Below are 12,203 nucleotides of genomic sequence, written 5' to 3'. Positions count from 1 at the left end.
CGATGGGTCGGGTGATGGGTCTGGACATAGTTTACATACATTTATGTGAGATCCGATTCGCAACTCTGGCACTTTTTTATACGTAACTTTTGAACTACTTATCGGATCTTCAAACAATTCAATAGTGCAGTATGGGGCACCAAACCGGATCGAATGCAACTAGATTGGCTCAAATCGGATCAGCCAGTGCCGAGAAAACTTGGCAAGAATTTTGAGCACCAAGGGGAATACGCACACACATACACACACACACACACACAGACATTTGTTCAGTTTTCGATTCTGAGTCGATAGGTATACATGAATATAGGTCTACGAGCTGTTTTTCAAAAGTTCATTTTTTGAGCAGGATTATAGCCTTACCTCAGTGAGGAAGGCAAAACTACTGTTATCATTATATTATAGAGGTTTATCGGCCTTACATTTCTGTAAATTGATTTTTAAATTTTTATTTAAAAAAAACATTGGTTCAGTTTTTGAGGTTAAAATTTAAAAAAAAATCCGAACAAAGAAATGCTCAATATATTTTAAATTTGAAGGCTGAGTTAGTGCGATCAAGCTGGCTTATAAAAAGCTGAACTTTAGCTCTTTACATGCTCATTTTACAATTACTTCAGGAAGGAACTGATTAATACCCAAAACTGAGCCCAAACCGAAATATATTCAAATAAATAAATATATATAGGAGCTGTGTCAAAAAATTCATTCACTGCTTCACCAAAAAACAAGTCAAACGAGAATATGTTTTATGAAAAATTTATTTGTATGTATGTATGTAATGTGTTTCTTTTACATTTTGAAGCTTAAATAATTACTATCAATCAGCCTACGGTGAATTGCATGGAATTCCAATTTGTTTAAGGCATCAACTTCATTTCTTCTTTTTAAAATTTCCATGTGACACTTGACTATTCTGCGCAAAATGAACTAATATGGGCCCAAGCAATTTTCTAAGGTTTAGAAAATTATAAAACATCTAGACTGAAAGTCTATCCTTCAAAAATACTTGTTAGCAAATTAATTTGAAAAAAAAAACATTTGCAAACTATCTAAGAACAAAACCCACGAAATATTTTTGTTAAGTCGTATTAATTGTTTTTTTTTTTATGAGAGCAAGAGCAGTTTCCTCCTCTGACGACAGAATAGGTTAAATATGTTGTGCCAAAAACATGGAGATGTTATCATGGATGGTCAGATTATTCATGTTAGAAAAATGTTTAACAGACTACGTTATATTTTTAGGGGCTTTCGGATTGCTTTGTGTTTATTTCAAAATGACAATATCTTTTATAAAAAGAAATATTCAAGACTATTTCGGTAAATGGGCGTTCGATACCTGGCCTGCTTACAAAGCAGACAATCGACAATAATAACAAACTCAAATGAACGGGGAGCCAGTGATAAGGAAGTTCAAGTGAAAAGAAATAAAAATAATTCTCATCTGAAAAAATTGCGTTAACTGATTCTTACATTTATGCAAAAAAAAAGTGTGAGAGAAGAAAGCTCGCACATTTGTATGTGTTTGTCAGATCAGAATTTGGCAATTAGTCAAAAATGAAATCATTAAAACTAAATTGTTTTCATTTATTTTGTAAAGTTTGAAGATAGCCCACACATGTTTGCTACAATACAGGAGCAACGTATTTTTTTTTTCAGGAAACCGTACATTATAAATGGTGGAAAATCATTGGAACTATTTCATTGCCTTGCGTAATTTTATTGTTATGTTAGTTTGAATTTATAATTTCAAAAAGTTCTTACAATATTTAAACCAAAATCAGTTTGTATTTGTTCTTGCGTTACATATAACATAATGCCAATCGTAATTTTTATGTTTGTTTTGTTTTACAAATGTGTATGTATGTAAAAAAGAAAGACTATGATTGTTTCTTGCGAAGGCCTTCTGAATGGTTTGTTCGTTAACTATTAGGCACTTGCATTCAGTGGTTGTTGTCTTTTCGTTTTATTGAGTTATGAAAAATAGGAAAAGCAAATCAATTCAATGCATTTTGTGCTCAGCACTTTTGCTATTACATGTGGTTTAAAGCAATTTGAAACATAACTCCCAGTCTTCTAGATATATAATTTGAGAATGTCCTCAATTGAACTTTTAGATCCAAATATGAGTGCCATTATACCGAAAATGCATACTAAAACATTTTTCCAAATAATCCAGTTGAACTTTCCAAATCCTTGCTCCCAAAAAGTCACCATTTCGATGAGAATAGGAATGAGCAGACCAAGTATCGAGAAACAAAACGCTCCTATCAAGCCAATGAAGGGACCAATTGTGGGAACTGCCACAGCCAACAGAACCGCCGCCGTTACTAGAATTGTCCTGAAATTATAACAAAAACAAATTGTATTTTCAACATGTCTAGTTAGCAGCAAATGTTACCTCATAGTATAATTGACCAACGTCGGTCGTTTCGTGAATTTGTCTTTGATTCCAACCCACGCAATGTCAAGACAAACGTAAAATTGTAATCCAAATGTGCAATATACAGCCAAAGCGATCAGAATTTTTACAGCTTGTGCAGGACTAAAAAGGACCAACAATAGATTTGTTGTTAGGGTTGTAGAGAAGTGTGTTGATGATCATGTGACTTACATTTCCTCTACTGGCAAATTTAGTGTTATGCTTCCTTCTGCTTGGTCGCCGTATCGTACATAGCCCAAGAATCCTAGCAAGATGTATACGAGAGTTACTCCTCCCATGCCTTGATTCAGGACTCCACAAATTCCAATAAAGTTTTTAGGCGTTTTCATCTGATTTTCTAAAGGCATAACAACTCCGATTGCTTCCATTGCAAATATAACGATGGCAAAAAATGGTGGCCAGTGCAGAACATTAACGAACATTGGTCTTTCGGACAGTGGTGGCATATCAGTCACTAGATAGTAGAAAGTTATTCCCAATCCAACGCACATGAAAACATTCGCCACCATCGATACTGGGGCTAAGTATTTCAAATTTGGAATCCATGACAGTAAGATCAGTGGAATTAAGAGCAACGCAATCATAACTCTTAGATTCAATTCAGAACCCGTGTAATGTTCAATAACCTGTTGAAAGTTCCTCGCAATGATAACTGTGTATACAGCGCATGTTCCAAAATATGTTATAAATAATCCATACGTAATACACTGGCGAATAAATGTGCTCCACCTGTGAAGAAAGAAAATAACATTGCCTAAATATGTTAAAAAAAAAAACAAAATTGATTTTAATAATAAAAATTTAGCATTCCCGTGCATTCACTTGAATAAAAAAAACTTAAGTTGTGTCTTGGTAAAATTACCTTCGTCCCCATTGAGGTCCGTTTTTTAGCGATATTTCAGCCACATCAGCAAAGGACATAGCTGTAGTTTTTGTTCTGTAGTAGTGTGTATGAGCACATTTGACCTACGGGAATATCAATAAAAAATGAAAAAAAAAATATTGATGCGTTTTGTTCGTGAACATTTATAATGTATCAAATAAGCATGAAATTAAATGAAAATAATTTGAAACAGCGCCAACGGTTGGGCGAATTTGCTATGGTTGTGCAATACAAAAAATGAGAAATGCATTTCTGTTTTCATTTTACAAGATATGCCTGAATTTCAAATACCGTTAGCTGAATGCGTATCGGGACTGCGATATTATTTGAAGCACTTATCTGCCGTTCTACGCATAATTGTCAAATGTCAGTTTTGGACGATTTTGACTTTATGACATTTTTAAGTTTAGTCTGATGTGTACTTTAAGAAAAACACGTAAAATCTGGTATTTGTTCGGAAACTCATTAAAAACAACACCAAGTCTGTTTGTCCCATCGTTGTATTTCTACGCATAATTGTCCCACCAAGTATTTCCTTACACGGAATCATTAGTTTTACGAAGCATTATGTCTTGTTTACCTGTAGTGTAGCAGGAGAATCAAAAATAAGGGTGATAACTTGCTAACTGGGGAGATTAGGGACACATAGGGCGAATAAGAATCCACGGGACAATCATGCGTAGAAACACCGAAATCGGTCGAAAAATTTCAATCGCGTTTTTCTCAGTTGCACTTTTTTGAACATGGGACAATTATGCGTAGAACGGCAGTTATATTCATCAAATTTTCAAATGATGGAAACATTATATAGGTTTGAATCTATTCTAACAGAAACGTTTGAAAAATAAAAAAATGACAAACAAAAACAGTTTGAATCAGCTGTCCCACTTTGTCCCATGTGACGGTACTGATTGTGTGTGATTTGTTCATAAAATAATATAAAAATATACAAACCAGAACATAAGCACAGTGCGTACAGACAAGAGCTGTAAGGATCGTTGCAATGATTCCACCTGCCAAACCAGCATAACTAAAGGCGACTGGCATAGCCAAAATTCCAGTGCCTAGCGATGCTTTCAACAGATGAGTTAGTGTTTCCCCATCTCTGAAAGTAAATTGTGGTTATACTTTTGATTGCATGTTTTGCTTTACAATACTCACGTTGTTGGATGTTCACAGTTTCGCTCCTTAAACGGGTCAAATGACCCGGCGGTTGCCGTTTCCACATCGGGTTTTTCACCGGCAGGTGTGATCTTGTACCTGTGTATTAATGATATTGTAAATCAGCACTACAAGTATTCCCAATCAATATAAAAATTTAAAAAAAATCTAACTTTCTGTACCGTCAGTTCCACAGATAAACCCTTTTAAGAATATCGCAACCACATTTATAAAGCAAATTTAGTGTCAATACTTTTCTAAATCCCATATTTAGTCCTTAACAAGGAGCCCATAAAATGAATCCTGACAGGAAAATAAACCATGCACAGTAAGAAAAACGAAACTGAGAACCAATATTTATTCAGTATAAGTCATCGTTGAAATTTTAAAGTTGTCGCATTTTTAGTGAAAAAAAAAATGTTTCCCGTTTTCGTCATTTTTCCGTCTTTGAGCGCGACGCGTCGATACGCGTCAACCCAGTTTTTATTTTCAAAAAAATCGAATCTCGAAGTACGGTAGCTATAACTTATATAGTTTTTGAGGAATGTTGAGCCCGATCGGATAACTTTTTTTTCGAAAAATGCTGTTTTCATGGGAATTCCTTTTTTTTGGACTTATGTTTTTCAGGGAAGGCCAAGGGTGATTTTTTTTTAATTTTGAATAAGGCAATTTGTTTAAAAAAATTAACATTAGGAGTTTAGGTGTTAAAAAAACAATAACTTGAAAACGGTGCACGTAATCATTTTTTTTCTAGATAACTAAATGAGCATTATACATTTCTAGAGTTTTTTTAGGATCCTTTAAACATATGAAACAAAATAGCTTGAGCTGGTACAAAAGGGTACCAAAACAAAATTCTGAAAATTTAGGTGCAATCAGCTGAAATCAATTTAAAAAGCATTCTCCTGCGCTCATATATATCATGTTTAGCATGTTTGGGTTTATTAAAAAATCTGTTGAATTTTGAAAAAAAAAATCGATGTCCTCCTTTCCTCTATCCCTCATTATTTAAATATTTTTTTTTCTAAAATCTCTTTATACGGGATATCAACTTTTTAGATCTTGAATTTGCTTCTTTATATTACACGAATTAAATTATTTGTATTTTTTTCTGTTTTCAGCTACGAGCTTGTTAATTAAATCCGACTGAATCTAAGGTAAGTCATTCTATTGAACTTCCTAACATTTCTTGTTACCTGGCGTCTCCTTTTTCGGTATAGTTATTGTTGTACTGGAAATCACTGTCCATGATTAGTAAATCACAAATATTCGGTAGGAACGAACAACTTAAAATGTGATCCAACCTCTTCGGAAGCTGATAACAGACTAAATTATGCACCATTGCTTGGTCCACGGTGTACAGAAGGATACAGTATTTTTTTCGTTTTTTTCTCCATTTTGTTCGCTTCCAGGTCATAAGGAATTTATCAATTCAAAATGCTTTATAGTCGTTCGCTGGTTATTAATTACAACTTTTGATTTTAATGATTTATTTAGTTTGAATTATGGACGTAAAAATCGATAAAATTAAAAATATTGTAAAGTTACACAAGTTTATTGTGTTAAATGAATTTATAAACATAATTCATCGAGTCAGCTCAGAATGCGTTATAATTATAACAAGTAAAATACATCAACATGTATTTACAAACCACATTTAAAAAATCTAAAATAGTTTAACTTATACATGGATTTTGTTATATAACAAAAACTGGAAATGAGTATATGAGCAACAGAGGAATAATTACCGATAATAAGTGAGTCGTGTTTGGTGTGTAATTTTAAAATCAATACCTTCTTTCAAAATCAACACCGTATCGAAGGTTTGAGCGCTTGAGCCTTGCATTTTTTATTCATTCTTTTTGCTGCGTTTCGCAATTTTGAAATAAATTTTCTTCCTTCCATGAATCTTTTCTGCGTTCGTTCATCATCTCATTGTGTTGTTGCATATTCCACTACATTTTTGGCTCGTCTGAAAAACCGATTAACTTTCGTTGTTGAAAAATTCAGGTTTTTACCAAGTTACTTCTTCTTAGGTCAGTGCACCAAAGAAAATATTTTACCCGTCTTGCACAGTGGGGCACCAGAAAACATCCAATTTTTCCCTTGCTTCTTATAATTTGTGTCAGGCGTCTTTCACAAACACCGCATTTTAAATTTATTTGTTATTGATTGTTCGTTAAAGGCAATCACCTGTTTATAGTATTTTTAATTTGCAAAACATAAATAAAAATATGATTTGCTTCAGCTTCGAATATACATTATAAAATCGGCCCCTTAAGCTATACGCTGCCTATGAATGTCCCCTATCAATTTCCAAGAAAATGAATCTCCGGTAAGATGCTTTTCAGTTTGCTTCAGTCTTTATATTCGCTTTTTGCTCTTGCGAAACCAACTTACATGCGATTTCATGAGAGTATTGTGTAAAATACGCCAAGTATGCGTAGAAAGGTAAATTTTTTTGTACTCTTATTTCAAGTATTCACTTAAATGATTGTTTTCAAATATGTTATTTTTTAAAATACTCCAAACCATTATTACAACCTTTGGCATTCAAGTACAATCACAGATCGTTTAAGCCTCCGTGAGAGGGCAATTGGTCATATTTTTCTATGATTTAAATTACTTACTTTGATGCTCCATTTTTTGCATCCTTTGGCAAAAAAGTTTCAAGTTCTTGAGCAGGTGGTCCGGTGTATTCCTTAAAATAGATAAAATGTTAAAAATATGAATATTTCGAGTTTTATGATACTTACGTTAACCATTTTTAATCTCTTATTATTGCTTAGAATCTTCGAAGAAGTTTATCTGAAATAAGACATATGGACATTTTTATTCTCAATCTGTTGGTACGACAGCGTTTTTTCAATGATGGTTTTGGATATAAAGTTCAGAAATGGGAGATTGAAAAGAAATATTACAAAAAACAACACGTTGTGATCCAATTTGTGATGTATGCATTTTGAATCAAGATATTTTTTTCTAAAACAAACATGGCTGAAAATGGCTGACTGGAATGAATGTTTTATAGCCATGATTCTTTGAGGTTTCAATAGGTTGACAATAAAAAATCGACATCTGGGATAACCCCCAACTCGAGACCTTAGGCAAAAATAAGTATGTGCCAAATTTGAGCACAATCGGTTAAGGTTGAGGGGTCGCTATAGATCGTTAAAGTTGGTGAAAAAAATCTATTCATACAAAAATGTCTTCTTTCAATCGTTAATAATTCGTCAGAGTTAACTCGGATCGTTTTACAGTCTTCGACAAAGTTGCTTGTCATCAAATTTTACATTAGTCTTTTGACAATGATCCGACACATTTAACGCCTCCTTTTGGTGAGATTTAGATTTTTTCCTTTCCTTATACATTTTTGCGATTCTTGGCTTAAAAATTGGCACACCCTTAAGATTTTCCAAAATTTTCAATCCCTAGTGTTCAATCACAATCCATGATTTCTCAGCTCGTTGATTATTGCGGATGTGAAAGAAGTTTATCAGTCTATAGTGGGACAACAGTCTAAATAGGAACAGCAGTTGATACAGTAGCTAACAAGCCTTTTGCATTTTTGAACCATAATTTGATCAGCATAATATTTTTTAATTGGACCTGGTAACACACCCTAATTCCCTGAACCAAACCAGCGGGTTCGTTGTTTAGGATATGGAAAGCAAATCAATTAGCGACTAAATTGACAATTGATTGCTTTTCGGCCTCATTTGGTTCACCAAATCTTTTCAACCTTGCAGCATGAATGGTTTCATCTTTGTTTCAAAGAAAAAAAAAATCTTGATGTATAACCATAATTTTATCATTCTTCTCCGATTTGTGATTTTTTAGATGGTATAGTTTTTTTTCTTGTGCAAAAATAAAATATATATTATCAAATATATTAAATATATATTAAACATGAATTGAAAAAAATAAATAAGTACCTTATCAGTTTCCTTTGCAAATATCAAACATTGAGATAAGCTTAAGTATAGTTATGAGCAAAGCACGTGTTTGCATCAAATGCACTTTGTACGCCACTAAATGATTTTGCATTCACGTGGCAGTAAAGATATAAAAGAAATTCACATATCAAAATGTTGTGTTTTGTCCTCAACTGAGTACTCACTTTGAACAACTCGGTATAAATGTTGTTTTGTCAGCTGTAACCTGATTCTTGAAAATGATCACAACACGCTCTCTACGTAGCAGTTTTTGCAGTCACATTACTATAAATCGTGCTGACACCATGACTGATTACTTGAAACTAAAACCATCCTCGGTCTAGGTTGAACATATATTTCTTGCTATCTCTGGATGGTGTCTAATGGAACTGATTGGACAAATATTTTCAATACAGAGTTATTTCTGGTGTACGTTTTCATAAAGGCGTAAACATAATTCTCAGGTTCAGGATTATATGTTTAAATCAGATACTCAAATCACAAAAAATGGTCTAAAATACGACACATTAAAAAAGTAGTCTTGATTCACAATACAGATGTTGAGCAAGGTGTATGTAGCATCAATACATACAAAGAACAATTTTAATCAAATAATGATGAGATAGCAAAATCTTCCATCTTTCGTGACATTCTTGAATGAAGTCAAGCGTTTTCTTTCATTTGAATTACGAATTTGGTTTCACAAAATAGTTTAATCTTTATGTTCTCGGCCATGTCTTAGTTTGTTCAAACATGTCATTTATGGTGTAATTATTACAGCTACAAAAATATAACATTTAAACGAATGAAAAACACGGTTAAATCCGCTGCCGGTTTTCAGTAGGACGTAACCTTGAATGTAAACAAGCGACTTAAATCGCCAGAGAAGACGAAATGATTTGTTTGTTTACACCAAAGGTAATCCATTTGAAACGTTACATAAGAATCATTTTACAAAAATTGTAGATATCACGTTGTAATTGTATCAGGAGAAATCAGTACTTTTTTCCATTTTGCATAAAAAAATTCGGAAGCCCTGGATATTTGTTCAATATTTCACTACAGTCAACAAAATGTTCCTTTATTCTGTTTTCAAACGTTTAGATTTACATGAGCACAAATTCATAATAATACCAATTTTAGTATATTGCATAATTGCGCAACACACCTCTCAGTTGTGTACCAAATATAGTCCTCAAAATACCGTAGACAACATGCTTTGTCTTACGCACATTTCTTCTGTTTTGACCTATTTTGTTTTCTTCAATGCTCGGCTGTACTTTCTAATTTTAGCCAAAGTATTTTAATAGGGTGGCATCTTACCACAAGATTCATTTTTTTTGGAAAACAGAGTATAGAAACTACCCTGAACATTCTTTTAGAAATTTGAGAAAAAAATGAGGAACGTTCTTTGTGTTGCATAGCATTAACTAGCTTTATAATTGAAGAATGCTGGTAAATACTGAAATAAATCAAAAGTTATATTTTCAATTCATTCTATACCTTTTTTTGCACACTTTGATGATTTCACCATTTTTGCTTTTTATATCGATGTACTGTTTTTTGCCATCATAACGCATTAAAAACATACGAAAAGTGATCTTTGGATTTATGTCTCCCATGTTCAGCAGGTGAACTTTACTTGAGTTCCTTTTGTGGTGTGTTTCGACTTTTTGGCTAGATCATGAAAAAAATGCTTTTGCAGAAGCTCAAATTGCCTTAAGTTATTTCATACAAAAAATATTTCATTTGTACATTTTTATGATAACCAAGCAACTAATGATAGCAAAACAACTGTATTATTGTGCAATATATTTTGCAACATTTTTTTTAATAGAATCGTTCATAGCTTGTAGTTAAATGTTAATTTTTTTCTAATTGTTTGGCTCCTTAAGCTCTCTCTCTTATCTTTAGCAAGGGACATACTTTTTTTTAAATATTTGCATATGCCATAGGTTGTTTTATGTAAAATTTATTTTGTTTGCCAATATTCATCACGTTTCTTTATTTCAACACAAATTTCAAGTAAATTTTACAAATTTCATCATGCAGAATCACATTTCCTCAACACCACTTTCTTTGAGTACGGTACTATAAGGAATTGTGAAACTATTTAACGACAGTTCTGAAATAACAGTGACGTTGGAACAAAAGTCCCCTTAACAAATATCGTCCCAAAAAAAGGTAATGATACAGCTGGAACTGATGAACTGATTTTGTGATCTGGCTGTAATAATGATGTAAATTGCATCATTTTATGAAGAAATTCACAGAAGTAAAAAAAGCCTCCAAATTATTTACCGCTTTTTAGTCTGTGCAGTTGTATCGTGTTAAACGATGCATACCAGAGTTTGCATGTAGTAGTAAGCTTCGGTGTAGTGATAGATGTGTAGGTTTACACCTTATTTTCGGTGGTATTCGTCAAGAACTATAATTTATCATTTTCCAAAAAGAAACACGTGGCTTTTCGGGTCCATATGTATGTAATGTGTATTATGAGGACTTTTCTGTTTTATACTAGTTCACAAGTTTGAAAGTATACTTACGAGTATAGGAACTTCTTGTTTTTGAACCAACACAAAAAATGATGCAACTCTTTTTTAGTTATTTCAGAACCTCAAAAAACTTGCCATGATATTAAGGAGCCTTTAGTGACTAAGGAAATTCGGAATCGATTTCCATTGCTGTAAATGCCAATTGCACACTAAGCCAATTAACAATAACGAATATTGAAATACAATCTACTTTTGTATGGTATCTGAAACAAACGAAACTTGCCAATATAACCTATTGATGCAAGAGTAAAAGTATGACTGGTCATGTAATTAACTTCAGCATTCATGTAGAACTTCTATTCTCGACATTGCCAATGCCGATTTACGGTATTGGTACGAGGTAGCCATAACCGCTTTACAGTCCTATTCGCTACTAGAGAGCAAATGTTTTTATGTGGCAAAATAATAATTATATAGTAGTTTTATGTAAAAGAAGTAAGGTAACTCTGATTTGCAATTGTTTTATTTAACATTTCAGAGGGATTCTTCCAATTCTTTACAATTATTTTCGTAAAATACAGGTAACATTATTTTGGGACAGTCTTTCGTGCTTCCTCTTGTATTTAAAAACTGTACGCATGCGGATAGGTTACCATATGATATACCGGCTTTGTAGTAGTGTGCGTGTAGCGAGTCTCTTTTCTCAAGTATGCATACTAGGGTGGGTATGGATTTTGAAAAGTTCTCAGATCAAGTTCTGGTGTGGTTCCCCTTGTAGGGCATACCCATAGGGACTCTAACGCCAAATTTCAGCTCATTTGGTTGAAAACTGGCTTGTCTCAAGCGAGTTCAAGTTTACATGGGATTTACTATGGGAGCGAATGAATGAAAATTCAAAATTTTCCATAGTAAATCCCATGTAAACTTGAACTCGCTTGAGACAAGCCAGTTTTCAACCAAATGAGCTGAAATTTGGCGTGAGAGTCCCTATGGGTATGCCCTACAAGGGGAACCACACCAGAACTTGATCTGAGAACTTTTGGAAATCCGTACCCACCCTAATGCATACTCTACATTGTAGCTACAATATTTCAGGATATCTGCTCGAAAAGATGGTGTTTTTTTTCAATATAAAAAAAACTAGGTCGGTAGAAATGTCGATGACTACAATTCAATAAAAAAAAAACATTTGCAAACATTGGTTAGGGTCTTGTGTAAACGAACCAATAAACAGTGGAATAGCACTTTTTTGTATACGGCTTATTCTAAACATAAAAAACTTAATCGGA

The 12,203-nt window shown here is 33.2% G+C and overlaps 1 protein-coding gene across 4 annotated transcripts; it reads right to left on the bottom strand.

The window, feature by feature from the left end:
* Positions 1-740: 740 nt before the first annotated feature.
* On the bottom strand, positions 741-11,227 carry LOC120428073 (proton-coupled amino acid transporter-like protein pathetic). 4 transcript variants are annotated; one of them, XM_039593048.2, is made up of 9 exons: positions 10,966-11,227; positions 7,241-7,292; positions 7,115-7,185; positions 4,485-4,583; positions 4,278-4,428; positions 3,303-3,406; positions 2,612-3,169; positions 2,399-2,542; positions 741-2,338 (listed from the first exon to the last, which is right to left on the bottom strand). In XM_039593048.2, exons 2-9 carry the CDS (start codon positions 7,247-7,249, stop codon positions 2,074-2,076), a joined length of 1,401 nt encoding a protein of 466 aa, XP_039448982.1. In that variant the 5' UTR covers positions 7,250-7,292; positions 10,966-11,227; the 3' UTR covers positions 741-2,073. The 4 variants fall into 4 exon arrangements, with proteins under 4 accessions (XP_039448982.1, XP_039448981.1, XP_039448983.1 ...); XM_039593047.2 differs by lacking the exon at positions 10,966-11,227 and adding an exon at positions 8,605-8,757; XM_039593049.2 differs by lacking the exon at positions 10,966-11,227 and adding an exon at positions 8,420-8,438.
* Between the last annotated feature and the right edge of the window lie 976 nt (positions 11,228-12,203).

This window comes from Culex pipiens, chromosome 3 (genome assembly GCF_016801865.2).
Source record: "Culex pipiens pallens isolate TS chromosome 3, TS_CPP_V2, whole genome shotgun sequence".
NCBI classification, from domain to species: domain Eukaryota; kingdom Metazoa; phylum Arthropoda; class Insecta; order Diptera; family Culicidae; genus Culex; species Culex pipiens.
The sequence above is the reverse complement of the archived record's forward strand: the minus strand, read 5'-3'. Positions and strand labels throughout refer to the sequence as shown.

Bases quoted from the DNA above. Each gene is read 5' to 3' on its own strand.
- LOC120428073 (XM_039593048.2), bottom strand. The intron at 4,429-4,484 runs GTGAGTATTGTA...ATTTACTTTCAG, and splicing joins AACTGTGAACATCCAACAAC to AGATGGGGAAACACTAACTC. The intron at 3,407-4,277 runs GTTTGTATATTT...ATATTCCCGTAG, and splicing joins CGCACTGTGCTTATGTTCTG to GTCAAATGTGCTCATACACA.